The 18475-nt window shown below is 46.5% G+C and overlaps 1 protein-coding gene across 1 annotated transcript in view; it reads right to left on the bottom strand.

Moving 5' to 3' along the window:
• The window catches only part of DNAAF8 (dynein axonemal assembly factor 8), a 154651-nt gene that overhangs the window by 54849 nt on the left and 81327 nt on the right, over window positions 1-18475 (bottom strand). The window contains exons 14-17 of the mRNA XM_074965705.1: window positions 16920-17036; window positions 6953-7097; window positions 3387-3702; window positions 886-992 (exon numbers count right to left, since the gene is read on the bottom strand). Of these exons, the coding sequence (XP_074821806.1) occupies window positions 886-992; window positions 3387-3702; window positions 6953-7097; window positions 16920-17036 (685 nt within the window). The remainder of the gene's footprint in view (window positions 1-885; window positions 993-3386; window positions 3703-6952; window positions 7098-16919; window positions 17037-18475) is intronic.

Genomic DNA, 18475 nt, shown 5'->3' with positions numbered 1-18475 from the left:
GTATTCATCCAAGCCTGCCTTGTCTAAGAAGAAAAGATCCAATTAGATGACATCACTGACCAGATCGTAAACCAGGATCCAAGCAGCAGGTGTTGTGGTCGACTTGCCAGCCAAAAGCATCCACTTGTAACTAACCAGCAGTCCAGTGTTCCAAAAACAGCAACAGGAGCTATATCTCACCCATCTTTTCTATTCTGTCTCTTCTCCACCATGGGTCTGTTTGCTTGTTAAGAACAGGAAAAGTAAATGACCTGGACACATCAGGACTGAGAGTAAAAAAACCCTCTTGTTTTCATCAAAGAAAGGCTGTTCTGAAAATAAGAGACTGATATTTTGCCTTAAAAAGGAGAAAGGATTTAAAGGTTTTGACTAAGTTTGTTTTGCATAATCATTCAACCACAGTTCCAATCTAAATGCCTGTTTTAATATCTTGTTCTTTCTAATCAATCAATACATTTTTAATTTGAATGAACACTTTTGGGTGTTTGCCATGTAACCAAGTAAAACCAAGGCCTCTGTTTAAAATAACCTGAACCTTCCTATCATTGTTTAATGTTGGACAGTGGAAGAATTTATAAACACTTTAACTCTTTAGGCTTTGAGATCAATATCCCTACAACAGCGTCTAATAGCTACTCACATGAAGCGGACAGGGAAGGCCATGACATTCTACTGTTGCTTCACATTGGGCAAGAAGCACTACATGTTCCACAAACTAATTCCTGACTCTTGTCCCCCTGGCCAGGACCCAGCAGTGAGGACTGCAATGGGAGCAGGACCACATGAACATGTGGGGCAGGAGTAAGATAACCAATAACACCCTCTGCTATAGTGAAGGAGCCTGGAACACGTGTGAAACATCAAGGTTTGCTCCTTAGAAATGACCTTTGGTGGTCGAGACCAGTGTTGCTGGAGGTCTGGACAGTGCCATGTCCTGGAGATCAGCTCTCTCTTGGTCAGCATTTACTCTATTAGATGAAGGACTCTGAGGTCTAAGGAAAAACAACAGAAATATTGAAAGCTGTTAAGATTAGACCCAGACGTTGGCACTTATCAGCTTTGCCCACTAACCCCAAGGAGATGGAGGCTGCTTTTGTAAAACTGCTTTACTGGAAGTGCCACTTCAATCCCCTGTCTGTGACATCAGAGCATGGGCCACCTTAAGGCGTATTGGGTTTGTACACAGACTGGATGTTTTTCTACATTGCAGCTTCTCTCTCCAGCTCTCTCTGTTCAATTAAAAGTGGCTAATGCAATGCGGTCAGCTTGGCAAGAAAATTTAGGAACTGAGAAATGTCGGGCCATATCTCAAATGTTCTTCCCATCCTGTGATATTTTAAACCTGCTACTCACTGGTGAATATTTAATCAGACTGTAATTGGGGAGAAGCACTTTCAAAGCTATTATAAACTGGGCCTGGCAGTGATGCCCAAGGGCAGTGAAATATCCAATATTCCTTCATTCCAGAAGGGAACAAATTATGGCTTGGTGAACCCAACCTGTGGTTTCAAAGGCCAAGGGACTGACAAAAATGCAATCTGTAATCTGGGAATCACGTGGCCAGGCCTGCTAAACACAGACTGCTAATGCAAGCCTGCCTGCTTACCCCCTTCCCTTGAGATGTCTTGAATCCACAGGAGGATGACAGTAAGAGATGTTGGTTTTCCTGAGGAACTGAGCTTGGAGATGGAGTTTATACTCTTCCCAGCTAAGCCCTCCTATTGGACCAAACTCTTAGCGTTGTTTCGCTATGTTACACTAAAGTAACAGGGTTTCCTCTTGGTAAGGGGGCGAAGGACCCCTAATAAAAAAACCGAACTTTGTCAAAGGGAATTTTTTAAAGTTTTAAAGCCAAACAACATTAATTCAATTCAGTGTTAAAGATCATGCAGAGATAAACTCTGCCAAATAACATTATGGGAGGAAACAACCCGCAATGAGAAAGGGAATTAACTCTGAGTGGCTGCGATTTGCTTCAGTGCAGAGAGGCTACACTAGCCCATGTGCTGTCTAATCCCCATCCTGGTGCCACAGCAATAGCTCTACTTTCACAGCTTCAGAAGGGATCTTTCAGGGCTTACATGGGACTTCTGGAAGCAGGTGAACCTCAGCACAGTGTAGTTCAGCAGGGTAACATTAAAAGGAGCCAACTCACCCCTTGTATGGAAAAACCCAGGAAAGCAGCTGAAGAATGGGTGAGTTTCACATCCTAGCTGCTCGCTCTGTTGGTGGCTGCCTGCTCTGTGTCCCACTCCCCAAGGAACAAGCAGAGGGATGTGGCTCCAAGAGACCATTGCGTAGATAGGGGATGTGCTCTGCTCCCCACCCCAGGACCATTCTTAGTGATGCTCTTCTATGGGACTGACTCATGGTCATGATGTACCTAGCATGTCCTGCCGTTTAAACACACAGGATTGAAACTGCTTCCCCACCTCTGGCTGTTTGTGTCTGAGACTTTGTCAGGGAATCTGCAGGACAGGGAGGGAGGTGGACATTTCAGGCTGGGAAACTGTATCCATCCTCATCAAGAGCAAAGCTGCAGAGATCACTGCATGCAGACTGCTCAGGAAGGGTGCAATGGCTGCAACCTCAACATTCTCTCCTCCTCCCTGCAGCAGCAGATATTATTTTGTGGAGGGCTGGAGAGCAGGTTCCTCAGGGAGCAGAGCAGGACCCATTATCCTTTTTCTGTTCCAAGCTACCCTGCCGAATTGCCTTCCCTTTCAGCAACTCTGCTCTGCTAGGTAACAGATTGCAAGCTATCAGTGTTATACACAAACTGAGCAGGAGGTGTTTAAAGAACACCCTCATGTTCAAGCAAACACCTGATCTGAACTGCCCAAGGAACTTGGAGTCTTGACATCTCTACTGAGCCTGTGTGGTCCCAGTGCCACGTGGCAAACTGTTACTACACCATCAGGATAGGTACATTGAATCTAAGGTTGAATCCCTTTTGGAGTGGCCCTATTCTCCGGGGTAGAGTTTCCAGTGGGCCTCCTGTCACAATGTCTCCATCATCTCAAATAAGTCCCGGTCCCACTATCATTCGTCTCCTCACACTAATCACCAAGGCTAAAGGCCTTCTCAGCCCCTCCATTTTCATACACTCTTGCCAGTTGCAGAGGACGCAGCATGGTGAGGGAAGGAACAGACCAATTTTGCAAACACTAATAGTAACACATTTTAAAATGCAGAAATAGACTAGTGCTCCCAACCAGCACTGCCTCTAGCTGGGCCCCTCTGCTGAGGACTGCCGTGAAAAGACTGACAAAACTAGCTAATGCCCCTGGGGACTCTTCAGTGGTCCAAGTCCTGCACCCCACACTCCTCGCCCCACTTTCACTAGAATTACAGGATCTCAGAAATGGGCAGTACGGGATTGTCACCTTGATTTGTTATATTTGCAGGCAGGATTCTGGACACCAACATGAAGCACCTCATCACAGCATGCTCTTCCTCCGAACAAGAGGCACAGCTCCCTGTGCACACGGCTGTCTGTGTGGGGCAGGTAGGCGAGGGGCTCGGCTTGGCTCCTGCAGTAGATGGCATTGATGGAGCCGCCGTCTGTCATGCTGGCTAGCTGTGGATCCGAGGGCCCTATGATATCTTGCAAGGCGCTCCGTGCTTTTGGCCCTCTCAAGCCTAAAGCCAGCACAGGTGGTGCCTTGCCAGCCTCTGGAGTGTAAGTAGAAGGCAGCTTGTCTGTGAAAGATAAACACGTGTGACTAACGCATGGAATCACCCTTTTCCAGTCTCATTCATTCCACTCAAGGTCTCTTCTCAGTTCATTACTCAGCCTAGATGACTGACAGTTTATCAGTGCTGTCTCTAGTTCCCCTTCCACATTTGCCAGGCTAACAGCTGTTTCTCATTGGGTCTCTGCCCACCTCTGAAGGCTCTTGCTTTGGCACTGCTGGTTACACTGGGAGATCGGAGCTGCAATTTCTTCCCATTCCTAGGCAGGGTCCGAGTGCCTTGCAAATAACACACGAAAGCCCAGGTTCTCCCACTGGTCGGCAGCTCAGGGCGGGAGGAGAGAAGCGAGGAATGACCTCGAAACAGCAGAAGGAGATGGGGTCCCTTCTGGCCTGGTCCCCACTCCTGCTGAGCCCTCCACACAAACATGCCTAATTAGGGCTGGCTCCATGCGGTTTGGGGAGCCAGGGGGTGTTGCTGCAGCAGCAGGCTCCTGTCAAACCCAGAGGGCCAGATCCTCAGCTAGTGCAAATTGGAACAGCTCCATTTAAGTCACTGATAATTTTTGCCAGTTGGGGATCTGCCCTGATAATTTTCCCAACGGAAACCATCATAGTAGTTAATGCTGCTAAGTCTGCATGACCACACGCTGGAGATTCTGCATAGATATGCAAGGCTGAGTGAGTGGCTCTCAATGAAAGCCATCGAGCCCCAAAGTTCACACTTCGCTCAGAGAGGCTTGGTGGGGTTCAAGTGTGGGATAGAATTTGGGCCAGGGGACAAGGTTGTTTCCTGGTCCTTTCCTTAGCAATAGGAGAGCCAATGAGGGGACCCCAACTGGGAAACATGAAAGCTTTGCCAAAACTCCATGCAAACTGTTTACTCTCCCTGGTCAGGATCTGTGCTGCATGGGAAAGGAATGACAAGGAATGACATTTAAAAAAAATGCTTGACCATCACTTCTTTCTTTCCCTGCTCTGGGTTCCCTTATTTCTTGCCGCAGAGGAGGACCCACAGGAGACCTCTCTCCTGCACTCTGTGGCAAATCCTTCTCCAAGCTCACAGCCTGCATGGCTGGAGATCGCTAGGCGGAGGGCAGGAATGGAATCCTCTTTGCTTCTCCACTGAACCCACTGCAGCCATTGGCCAAGGGGGGACTGAATACCTCCTCCTCAGCACTGGGGTTTAGATGCATCTAGAGTCAATGTATGAGGCTAGAAGGGAGCATCAGATCGTGTAGTCTGACCTCCTGCACATCACCAGCCACTGAATCTCACCCAGTTACCCTGTTTTGCATCCAGTGAACTGGATTAGCTTACAGTATTATAGCCCTTTGGAGACTAAACTATTAGAATCACAGAACCATAGGGTTAGAAGGGACCACAAGGGTCATCTAGTCTAACCCCCTGCCAAGATGCAGGATTTGTTGTGTGCCACATGCAGAGAATAGGAGGGATCAAGGTGCACCAGTGTCCAAGGCCCCTGTAATGGCAGGGAATTGAGTTGGTGAGATATACCCAGATGAACTTAGCAAGCAACTTGTGCCCCATGCTGCAGAGGAAGGCAAAAAACCCCAAAGTCATTGCAATATGACCTGGGAAAAAATTTCTTCCCAACCTGAAATTTAGGATCAGTTTGACCTTGAGTATGTGAACAAGACCCACCAGCCAGGCATCTAAGAAAGAGAATTCTCAGTACCATCTCAGGGCACTGGCAACCCTGTCTAGTGTCCCATCTCCAGCCATGGCCATCACTGCTGAGGAAGGAGAAAAAATAAAAACAAACCCAGAACACATTTTGGGGAAAAATTTCCTTCCTGACCCCTGCAGGAGACTGGCTGAAATCCTGAAGCATGAGATTTAGGAACTGATGACATGAATTCATGCAGATGAAATGGAATCGTGACCTCAGGCACTATAGAGCATGTAAATAAAGGAGAAAGTTGCTGAAAATATTTTAAACCAGAAATATATTTGTATTTTTTTTCAAGATTCAAACAAAGTTCAGTTTTCAGACCTGTGTTGTGGATCTCAGCTCAAATATATCCTCCCTCCATACACAGCGCCCCCATAGCATGCACAGAGAGCAAAGCATTGGGGGCAGATCTGCTGTGTGGATCAGAAAGCAGAACTCTGCTCATCTTCTGTTGTTGATTGATGATTTTATGGCTTTTTTATTCACTTACAAAGCTCTCCATTCGCTTGTACCAACATATTACATACCTACTGCTGAGACAACTGAAACAACCACCACAATTATGAGCCAGTCTGGGCCCACTGTTTTCAGATGTGACAAGGCAGCAGGGAGACTGCAGAATTTTTCTCCGTGATTGAGCAGGTCTAGACTGAATTTCCACCCAGCTGAAAAGAACACATGTTTCTCTCCCCCTCAGTCTGCCAATATCCCACCCCAAGAGAAATAGAGTATGAGTATGTGACCTGATGTTACACACAGGACTTCTAGGAGAGCTAGCCTGTACAGAGACAATCCCAGAACTTTGCAGTTATGTGATGGCTTCCATTCTAGAATCTTGAAGGGCTTAAAATATAATTAAGCCTCGCACACTCCCTGGGAGGTGAGTTTGATTATGCCTGATTTACTAATGGGGAAACTGAGGCACTGAGCAGCTAAGGCTGATATTTACAAACATGAGTGCCTAATGCAATGTATTTAGGGCCAGATCCTCAAAAGTATTTATGCACCAACCTCCCATTGAATTCAATCAGAATTAGGCACCTAAGTACCTTTTAGGATCTGGGCCCAAGTGTCTAACTGCAGGCATTCATGTTTGGCTTTACTGTTGGTGCCTCATTTTCTCTTCAGTGCCCCCAGAAGTTAAAAGATGTGGCAGAAGCCACTTGACAAACCATGACATTCTGGATGGTGGATCACCCTACAGAGCAGTTGGAGAAAGGCCAGGTCAGCAGCCCCAGATTTTGCAGTTTCCTGAGCCTCAAAGAGAAAAGCTGGGGCTGCCATCTACAGAGAAATAAAAGCCAGAGAGAAAAGCAATGTGGAGCATGAAGAGTATCAGGGAGAAATAATAGAGGAAATGGCAAAAACTTGCCAAAACTTTACACCGGGGACGGATAGAAGGGGACAGGGTAAAATCTGACTCCAAAGGGGAAGAGAAAGGCTTAATTGTGGTCATGCTCATATCCCCCTTGAAGTCCTCTTCCTTTTCAGCAGGGATGTGCAGGTCTGTGAGCTGCTACAGTTAAATGGGTGCAACTTTTTTATGTAGATGAGGCCTTACCTGTGCTAGAGAGCAGTACGCTGTGCTCGGGATAGAGCAGGCGGAGCCCACAGATATCCAAACCAGAGCTGAGGATCAGCTGTAACATGTGATGGACGGCTAAAGGAGTTCGGAGTAGGGTTTCAAACAGCAATGCCACAGCAACCTGAACAGTCAGGTAAAGAGTGCAATGGAAGAATGTGTCAAATAGCTTCAAACGCTCTTAATAACAATGGTGACATTTCTCTCTCTGGAGCAGTGATACTCAGACCTCAGTGGTTCAGGAGGCAAATTAGCGACCAACATTACCCAAAAGAGCCACAGTACTGTGAATTCACTGTTTAATTTACTATAGTACTATATATTCATATTTAAACAGTATGATGGGGAAATATTTAGGGGTTTATATATATATATAGTTATATATATATAATATATATAATTTATATATATAATTCTTATCAACTACAATTGGTTAATGACATCATAAAAGCATCCTGATTAACCAATCTCAGCCCTGGTCTACGCTACAAGTTTAGGTCAAATTTAGCAATGTTAGATTGATTTAACCCTGCACCCGTCCACACAAGAAAGCCATTTTTGTTGACTTAATGCGCTCTTAAAATTGATTTCTGTACTCCTCCCCGACGAGGGGATTAGCGCTGAAATCGACATTGCCGGGTCGAATTTGGGGTAGTGTGGATGCAATTCAACTGTATTGGCCTCCAGGAGCTATCCCAGAGTGCTCCATTGTGACCGCTCTGGACAGCACTCTCAACTCGGATGCACTGGCCAGGTAGACAGGAAAAGCCCCGCAAACTTTTGAATTTCATTTCCTGTTTGGCCACCGTGGCAAGCTGATCAGCACAGGTGACTGTGCAGATCTATCAGCAGAGGTGACCATGGAGTCCCAGAATCACAAAAGAGCTCCAGCATGGACCAAATGGGAGGTACTGGATCTGATCGCTGTATGGGGAGACGAATCCGTGCTATCAGAACTCCGTTCCAAAAGATGAAATGCCAAAATATTTGAAAAAATCTCCAAGGGCATGAAGGACAGAGGCTATAACAGGGACCCGCAGCACTGCCACATGAAACTTAAGGAGCTCAGGGAAGCCTACCAAAAAACTACAGAGGCAAACGCCCACTTGGGGGTCAGAGCCCCAGACATGCTGCTTCTATGATGAGTTGCATGCAATTCTAGGGGGTGCCTCTATAGCTACCCCACACCTGTACGTGGACTCCTGCAAGGGAGTCTCATGCAACAGGGATGAGGATTTTGGGGACGAGGAAGATGATGAGGAAGGGGAGGTTGAAGATAGCACACACCAGGCAACCGGAGAAACCATTCTTCCCGACAGCCTAGAACTGTTTATCACCCTGGAGCCAATACCTTCCCAACCCGGGCTCCCAGACCTTGAAGGCAGAGAAGGCACCTCTGGTGAGTGTACCTTTGTAAATATAATACATGGTTTAAAAGCAAGCATGTTTAATGATTAATTTTCCCTGAAGACTTGGGATGCATTTGCGGCCAGTACAGCTATAGGAAAACTCTGTTAACATGTCTGAGGATGGAGCGGAAATCCTCCAGGAACATCTCAATGAAACTCTCCTGGAGGTACTCCCAAAGCCTTTGCAAAAGGTTTCTGGGGAGCTCAGCTTTATTGCATCCTCCATGGTAGGACACTTTACCACCCCAGGCCAGTGGCACGTAGTCTGGAATCATTACATAAGAAAGCATGGCAGTGTGTGGTCCCAGTGTTTGCTGGCATTCAAGCAACATCCATTCTTTATCTGTGTTATCCTCAGGAGAGTGATATCATTCATGGTCACCTAGTTGAAATAGGGGAATTTTATTAAGGGGACATTCAGAGGTGGCCATTCCTGCTGGGCTGTTTGCCTGTGGCTGAAAAGAAATCATCCCTGCTGTTAGCCACACAGTGTGGGGAGGGGTGAAGCAATCATCCCAGAGAATTGGGTGTGTGGGGGGGTTAGTTGGGTTTGTGCTGCACGTTAACCCGAAAGTATCAGCCCCTCCTTTTAAATGGCCAATGTGTCTTTTTCAATTTTACTCCCTTTTTTTCCTCCCACAGCTGCAAATGTTTCAATGCTACCACTAGCATCTCTGTCCCAGAGGCTAGCGCAGATAAGAAGGCAAAAAAAACACACTCACAATGAAATGTTCTCTGAGCTCATGCAGTTCACCCGCACTGAAAGAGCCCAACAGAATGCATGGAGGCAGACAATGGCAGAGTCCAGGAAAGCACAAAACGAACACGAGGACAGGAGGATGCATGAGAGGATAGATGGCTGGAGCAACAGGAGAGGTGGCAGCAGCATGATGAGAGGAGGCAGGATGCAATGCTGAGGCTACTGGAGGATCAAACTGATATGCTCCAGCATATAGTTGAGCTGCAGGAAAGGCACAGACCACCACTGCAGCCCCTGTGTAATCAACCATCCTCCTCCCCAAGTTCCATAGCCTCCTCACACAGACGCCGAAGAACGCGGGGGCAGAGGGGCTCCAGGCACCCAACCACTCCACCCTAGAGGACTGCCCGAGCAACAGAAGGCTGGCATTCAATAAGTTTTGAAGTGCAGTGTGGCCTTCTCCTTCCCTCCTCCCCACCTTCCCCACCCCACCTGGTGGTTTCCCTCCTCCCCCACCCCTCCTGGGCTACCTTGGCAGTTATCCCCCTATTTGTGTGATGAATTAATAAAGAATGCATACATTTGAAACAATAATGACTTTATTCGCAAAAAGAAAAGGAGTACTTGTGGCACCTTAGAGACTAACCAATTTATTTGAGCATAAGCTTTCGTGAGCTACAGCTCACTTCATGTGCATCCGATGAAGTGAGCTGTAGCTCACGAAAGCTTATGCTCAAATAAATTGGTTAGTCTCTAAGGTGCCACCAGTATTCCTTTTCTTTTTGCGAATACAGACTAACACAGCTGTTACTCTGAAATTACTTTATTGCCTCTGCAAGCTGTGATTGAAGGGGGAGGGGAGGGCGGTTGGCTTACAGGGAAGTAGAGTGAACCAAGGGGGTGGGTTTTCATCAAGGAGAAACAAACAGAACTGTCACACCGTAGCCTGGTCAGCCATGAAACTGGTTTTCAAAGCTTCTCTGATGCGCAGCATGCCCTGCTGTGCGCTTCTAATCACCCTGGTGTCTGGCTGTGCATAATCAGCAGCCAGGCGATTTGCCTCAACTTCCCACCCCGCCATAAACATCTCCCCCTTATTCTCACAGATATTGTGGAGCACACAGCAATAACAATGGGAATATTGGTTTCGCTGAGGTCTACCTGAGTCAGTAAACTGCACCAGCGCACTTTTAAACTTCCAAATGCACATTCTACCACCATTCTGCACTTGCTCAGCCTATAGTTGAACAGCTCCTGACTACTGTCCAGGGTGCCTGTGTATGAATCATAGAATATCAGGGTTGGAAAGGACCTCAGGAGATCATCTAGTCCAACCCCCTGCTCAAAGCAGGACCAATCCCCAATTTTTGCCCCAGATCCTTAAGGGGCCCTCTCAAGGATTGAACTTACAACCCTGGGTTTAGCAGGCCAATGTTCAAACCACTGAGCTATCCCTCTCCCATCTTCATGAGCCATGGCATTAAGGGGTAGGCTGGGTCCCCAGAGATAAATATAGGCATTTCAACATCCCCAACGGTTATTTTCTGGTCTGGAAAGTAAGTCCCTTGCTGCAGCTGTTCATACAGAGCAGAGTTCCTGAAGATGCGAGTGTCATGTACCTTTCCCAGCCATCCCATGTTGATGTCGGTGAAACGTCCCTTGTGATCCACCAGTGCTTGCAACACCATTGAAAAGTACCCCTTTCGGTTTATGTACTGGCTGCCTTGGTGCTCCGGTCCCTAGATAGGGATATGCGTTCCGTCTATTGCCCCACCACAGTTAGGGAATCCCATTGCAGCAAAGCCATCCACTATGGTCTGCACATTTCCCAGAGTCACTACCCTAGACAGCAGCAGCTCACTGACTGTGTTGGCTACTTGGATCACAGCAGCCCCCACAGTAGATTTGCCCACTCCAACTTGATTCCCGACTGACCGGTAGCTGTCTGGCGTTGCAAGCTTCCACAGGGCTATCGCCACTCACTTGTGAACTGTGGAGGCTGCTCTCATCTTGGTATTCTTGCGCTTCAGGGCAGGGGAAAGCAAGTCACAAAATTCCATGAAAGTGCCCTTACGCATGCGAAAGTTTCGCAGCCGCTGGGAATCATCCCAGACCTGCAACACTATGCGGTCCCACCAGTCTGTGCTTGTTTCCCAGGCCCAGAATCGGTGTTCCATGGCATGAGCCTGCCTCATTGCCACCAGGATGGCCAAATTGCCGGGGCCTGTGCTTTGAGAGAAGTATGTGTCCGTGTCCTCATCACTCTCGTCACTGCACTGCCATTGCCTCCTTGCCTGCTTTTGCAGGTTCTGGTTCTGCATATACTGCATGATAATGAACGAGGTGTTTACAATGCTCATAACTGCCGCGGTGATCTGAGCGGGCTCCATGCTTGCCATGGTATGGTGTCTGCAGGAGAGAAGCGGTGGTTGGATGACCAGTTTTGCACACCTACTGCACCGTCTGCTGCCAGGACACAACAGCTGAGCGGGCTGCACGCTTGCCGTGGTATGGCGAGACAAGAGCAGCTGAGCGGAGTTGCAGCGGAAGTGGCGGATGATGATGGTCATATAGAGGACCTGCAAGACCACCAGGAGAGTAGGAGAGCAGAGTGGCAGCAGAAGCGGTGGATGATGACGGTTATATAGAGGACCTGCGAGGTGGATTCATAGCACTCGATGACGACAGTTTGCAGCCCTACTGCACTGTCTGCTGAAAGCAGTATGGCGCCGGCACAGAAAAAAGGCACGAAACGATTGTCTGCCGTTGCTTTAACAGAGGGAGGGGCGACTGACGACTTGTACCCAAAACCACCCGCGACAATGTTTTTGCCCCACGAGGCATTGAGAGCTCAACCCAGAATTCCAATGGGCAGCAGAGACTGCGGGAACTGTGGGATAGCTACCCACAGTGCAACGCTCTGAAAGTCGACACTAGCCATGGTACTGTGGACGCACTCCACCAACTTAATGCACTTAGCGGGGACACACACAATCGACTGTATAAAATTGCTTCCTAAAAACTGACTTCTATAAATTCGACCTAATTTTGTAGTGTAGACATACCCACAGTTATTAACCAATAATGAAATCACACAGTGTTTTAATATCATGTGCTGCAAAGAGCGGCAGAAGACACATTAAAGAGCCACTTGCAGCTCGTGAGCTTCAGTATGAGTATCACTGCTCTAGGGAGAACCAGCCATTCGCATCAATTGTACAGTGATATCTCTTCTCTTCTTCAATAATACCCATGCCTTAGGTTATGTCCACACCCTTACGGTGGAGCATAGAGTACAGGAACCTACATGTGTAGCTACACACGGAAGTGAAAGGCTCCAGCAATGGAGAAAGGCTCTGGTAACAAGGAGCTGCTGGAGTCTTTCCCTGCTGCCTTCCCCTACCAGACCCTCTTTTTGCTGCCAGAGCTTTTCACTTCAGTAAGGAAAGTCTCTGGAAGCGAGGAGGCAGCAGAGAAAGGCTTTGGCAGGGGAGAGGCAGCGCTGTCCCACTGCCTCTCCCCTGCCGGAGCCTTTCACTGCAATGGGGAAAGGGTCCAGCAGCCAGGAAGAAGCAGGACACTAGACAGCTAAAAATACCAGTGTAGATGTTGGAAGCATGTAGAGAGCCATGTAGAGTACACACCCTGGGGATTCAGGTGGGTAAGACTTTGCCTCTGCTCTACTTGCATAAGCCATGCTATTTATACCCACATTGGCAGCGTCTGTACTCTACATCCTGCTGTAAGTGTAGATGTATATTTTCTTACATTATAAAATCTTTGGGGCAGAGACTGTCTCTTTGTTCTGTATTTGTCCAGCACCTAGCACAATAGGCCCCTTCAGCACTGACATAATCAGAAATATTAATAACTAATTAATAACATAATGCTTTCTGTGATCTGAACTACTGTCCTTTGTCTTGTATTAGGTTGTAGATTCTTTGGGGCAAGGAATGAAATTTATCTAATGCACTGGTTACCTTTTCTGTATTAAAGAAACATTTTCAAATAATATTAGCCTAGATGGCTGACTTTCTATATTTTCAGAAATTATAAAATCAACACTAGAAGAGAATTCAAAAACAGGTACACCAGGGTATCCTGTAATATATCTATATTTTAAAATCCTGTTTTCTTGATTAATCCCATTCAGCCCATCTTTCGACAAAGAGTACTGAAAGACATCCAGTTGTGTACTGAATATACACATCTGTGTTTCTGAACAGGAAAGAAAATCATTCTGAATCTGCATCCTTTTTTGTGTTTCAGTTCTGTATTTCACTTTTCCATAAGGGGAAATTTCTTGTTTCAAGGAGCACAAACCTTAAATGTAAGAATCTGGGTTTTTCCTGAAATTCAGGGACATTGAAAGGTCTGGCTTGCGGCTGCATAGCATGGCCTACAATTTGTTCCTGGTTCCCCCTTCTGTACAGAATTCTTTCCCCAAGAAGGAGCTTTATTGCTCCAGTGAATGCCAATTTAATTGATCGTTACCAGACACTTTAAATGAAGTATTACCAAATGCTATTCCCTCATAAACACATAACGAAGCTTACAACATTATGATAAATGAAGTTATAAATCTACCTCAGTAATAAAAAAAAAATCTATTCCAACTAGACAAAAAAGTTCTGTTTTCCCCATTGATTTCGTTATAATTCCCCTGATATTAACCCATTGCTCAGACTGGCTAATGAGTTTTCCCATAGCCTTCTGCCCTATAAAACCTCTAGCAAAGACCTTGTAAGCAAGGAAGTAAGTTACTCCTTAGACTGGGTGGAAATGTGAGTAACTGAACAACTTTGTGTAAAGTAGGGGAAACTTCAAGGATCATCCCATTTTGTCCTTTTCCCCTCTCACAGTGCATCCTATTCATGGCCTCATACCATGAAGACCTCTTTCCAGCTCAAAATCAGCTCCCTCTAGAACAGGGGTGGGCAAACTATGGCCTGGGGGCCACATCTGGCCCTTCAGACATTTTAATCCAGCCCTCAAGCTCCTGCCGGGGAGCAGGGTCCAGGTCTTACCCCATTCTGACGCTCCAGCTAGGGAGCGGGGTCGGGGGCTTGCCCTGCTCCGCACGTGCTGTGGCTCTGCGTGGCTCCTGGAAGCACCGGCATGTCCCGCCTCCAGCTCCTACACATAGGGGCAGCCAGGGGGCCCCACCCCAAGCACCGCCTCCACAGCTCCATTGGCTGGGAACTGCGGCCAATGGGAGCTGCCTGGCTGTGCCTCCATGTAGGAGCCGGAGGGGGGACATGCCGCTGCTTCCAGGAGCTACTTGAGATAAGCGCCAACTGGAGCCTGATCCCCTCCCGTGCCCCAACACCCTGCCCCAGCCCTGATCCCCCTCCCACCCTCCAAACCCCTGGGTCCCAGCATGGAGCACCCTCCTGCACCACCAACCCCTCATCCCTAGCACCACCCCAGAGCCCACATCCCCAGCCAGAGCTGCACCCCCCTCTGCACCCCAACCCCCTGCCCCAGCCTGGAACCTTCTCCCACACCCTGAACTCCTCATTTCTGGCTCCACCCCAGAGCCCACACCCCTGCCAGAGCCCTCACCCCCTCCCACACCCCAACCCCCAATTTTGTGAGCATTCATGGCCTGCCATACAATTTCCATACCCAGATGTGGCCCTCGGGCCAAAAGGTTTGCCCACCCCTGCTCTAGAAGATCAACAGGGTCACTCCTGAACCAGCCACAAGAGTTGTTCTAGAGAGAGATAAGTCACTCCCTGATCCTAAGTGCCCACTGGTGGACTATCAAGCACCCTGCAGGGTCAAGTCAGATGTGTGGAATCAAAATCATTCTAAGCAGCTTGTCCATCTAGCTGGAAGAAAGTTAAAACAGTAGCATCTTTAGATCAAGTTCAGGGTGAAGCTTTAAAGCCTCCCCAAATGAATCAGACTTATTCAACTTTTTATTGGTTTCAGAGTAGCAGCCGTGTTAGTCTGTATTCGCAAAAAGAAAAGGAGTACTAGTGGCACCTTAGAGACTAACCAATTTATTTGAGCATAAGCTTTCGTGAGCTACAGCTCACTTCATTGGATGCATTCAGTGGAAAATACAGTGGGGAGATTTATATACACACAGAACATGAAAAAATGGGTGTTATCATACACACTGTAAGGAGAGTGATCACTTAAGATGAGCTATTAGCAGCAGGAGAGCGGGGGAGAGAAAACCTTTTGTAGTGATAATCAAGGTGGGCCATTTCCAGCAATTAACAGGAACGTCTGAGGAGCAGTGGCGGGTGCTGGGGCGGGGGGGGGCCGGAATAAACATGGGGAAACAGTTTTACTTTGTATAATGACACATCCACTCCCAGTCTCTATTCAAGCCTAAGTTAATTGTATCCAGTTTGCAAATTAATTCCAATTCAGCAGTCTCTCGTTGGAGTCTGTTTTTGAAGTCTTTTTGTTGTAATATTGTGACCTTTAGGTCTGAAATCGAGTGACCAGAGAGATTGAAGTGTTCTCCGACTGGTTTATGAATGTTATAATTCTTGACATCTGATTTGTGTCCATTTATTCTTTTACGTAGAGATTGTCCAGTTTGACCAATGTACATGGCAGAGGGGCATTGCTGGCACATGATGGCATATATCACATTGGTAGATGTGCAGGTGAACGAGCCTCTGATAGTGTGGCTGATGTGATTAGGCCCTTATGATGGTGTCCCCTGAATACATATGTGGACACAGTTGGCAACGGGCTTTGTTGCAAGGATAGGTTCCTGGGTTAGTGGTTCTGTTGTGTGGTGTGTGGTTGCTGGTGAGTATTTGCTTCAGGCTGGGGGGCTGTCTGTAGGCAAGGACTGGCCTGTCTCCCAAGATCTGTGAGAGTGATGGGTCGTCCTTCAGGATAGGTTGTAGATCAATGCCCCTCTGCCATGTACATTGGTCAAACTGGACAGTCTCTACGTAAAAGAATAAATGGACACAAATCAGATGTCAAGAATTATAACATTCATAAACCAGTCGGAGAACACTTCAGTCTCTCTGGTCACTCGATTTCAGACCTAAAGGTCGCAATATTACAACAAAAAGACTTCAAAAACAGACTCCAACGAGAGACTGCTGAATTGGAATTAATTTGCAAACTGGATACAATTAACTTAGGCTTGAATAGAGACTGGGAGTGGATGTGTCATTACACAAAGTAAAACTATTTTCCCATGTTTATTTCGGCCCCCCCACCCCCACTGCTTCTCGGACGTTCTTGTTAATTGCTGGAAATGGCCCACCTTGATTATCACTACAAAAGGTTTTCTCTCCCCCGCTCTCCTGCTGGTAATAGCTCATCTTAAATGATCACTCTCCTTACAGTGTGTATGATAACACCCATTTTTTCATGTTCTGTGTGTATATAAATCTCCCCACTGTATTTTCCACTGAATGCATCCGATGAAGTGAGCTGTAGCTCACGAAAGCTAATGCTCAAATAAATTGGTTAGTCTCTAAGGTGCCACTAGTACTCCTTTTCTTTCAACTTTTTATTGTACAAGTTCTAAAAGCCAGGCAAGGTCTATGGCAGATCAGTTTGCAGTCAAGCTGGTTTGGGTTTTCAAAATGCATCTATTACTGCAGATATGCACCTGGCTAGCAGCGATTTCTCCAGCTCAGACATTTCAGAGTTTAATCTTTTCAGGCTCGGAGCAACGGGCACAGGAAAAATGACGACACCAAAGGCTAGGGTGACATATTTAGATCTGAGTGAGAAATGTTTAAAGTTTGATTACTTGTACCCATCACATGAATTCAAACATTTCATGCCAGTTTTGATCATCCCTCAGATACCCACTTCATTCTGCAAGTCAGAAAGGAACTCTTACCTCAGTGTCTATATCTGCACTGGCCCCAATGTCACTACTGTTAAGGAAGTATTTTTCATCAGTCTCTACTGTCTGCCAGTAGAACCCAGCTGGCATTGCAAATGCTTTCTCCACTGCCTGAAATGCACAAAAGACAGCTTTTATTTGTGAATTATCTTGATCCTTCAAAGTCAGGAACTGAAAAAAACAGCATGGGTAATGCTAAGGCTAGAGATCAGAAAAAGTGACAAAGGATTATACTCATTAGTCCAATATCATGGCATTTTTTGTTCTATCTTTCTCATTAGGTGCAATAAAGACTACTTGAAATGACATCCAAGAGCACAGATCTTTTACAATTGGTATCTTGGGAGAATGAACACAATTAGGGACCAACCCAGCTATCATTCCATTTGCAGACCACCCACTGACTTCAATGGATGTTACATGCAATGGGGGATGTTACATGCAATGGGGGATCAGGCCTATACATAAGCCTGCAAGATGCTTAGCACTGCTGCGCCTTGCCTGTCAGTGAGGGTTCTGAACATCTCACTGGAAAGGGCTACATGATGAGACGAATTTGGTTAGCTGTTGAACATTGCAACCAGGTTAGGAATCAGCCAATTGTTACAAGAATGAAACCAAAGTCAGTTCATCAAAGCAAATCAAACACACCACATTTCCGGAGATCCTGTTATTTTAGATGCAGTCACTACTGAGGCAGATGAGAGGCTGGCCTTTAGCCCCACGTTGCAGCACCCTGGAGGCATTTCATTACCCAGCATAAACTACACACATGACTTTGTATTATTACGTACACATTTTCTGTGCAGCAAACCAAGCAAATTGTAAGAGTGCAGTTTGAGCCTCTATGCTTAAGGACATGCCAGCTACTTCCCAGTCATAACAATTTGTTTTGGCTTGAAGATTAGCATGCAAAGATACAGACTAAGAATTAATGCATCTACAGAACACGGAGGGAACTCTTATTGGCCAAGTTCTGCTTAATGGGACAAATTCTGCTCTTAGTTATACCAGTGTAAATCTGGAGTCACTGCAGGAATATCCGTGGAATTACTTGGGATTTACACAGAGCAGAATTTAGCGCTCTGACTGGAAAAAAAATCAATTCTAAGCCAGATCTTCAGCTGGTGTAAATCAGCATGGCTCCATCGACTTTTGTTGAACAACTCAAATTTACACCAGCCGTGAAATTGACCCTAGAGATTAAGATGTCTTTTGAGATCAGATTCCACCAGAATGTATTCCATGGAAAAGAAATGAAATTTCACAAATGCCTCATTAAGATTTTTATTGTAGATAGAGCTTGGGCTAATTACACAAAAAGCTGCCATTCTGGCCTACAAAGTACATATAACACAGTTTATTTGTGTAAGCACCTGAGAGATATTCTGCTCTGCCACACAAATAATATGGACTTCATGTCTTTCTATAAATGTTTAAAAACAACAACAACCAAAGGCGATTCATTTGAGTAATGCTAAAACCCCACTGACACCTCCTGGCCCTGTGCTGCAGCAGCATTTTGTTTTAGTTTTATTATTATTAATTAT

This window comes from Natator depressus, chromosome 10 (assembly GCF_965152275.1).
Source record: "Natator depressus isolate rNatDep1 chromosome 10, rNatDep2.hap1, whole genome shotgun sequence".
In the NCBI taxonomy this organism is placed as follows: domain Eukaryota; kingdom Metazoa; phylum Chordata; order Testudines; family Cheloniidae; genus Natator; species Natator depressus.
The sequence above is the reverse complement of the archived record's forward strand: the minus strand, read 5'-3'. Positions and strand labels throughout refer to the sequence as shown.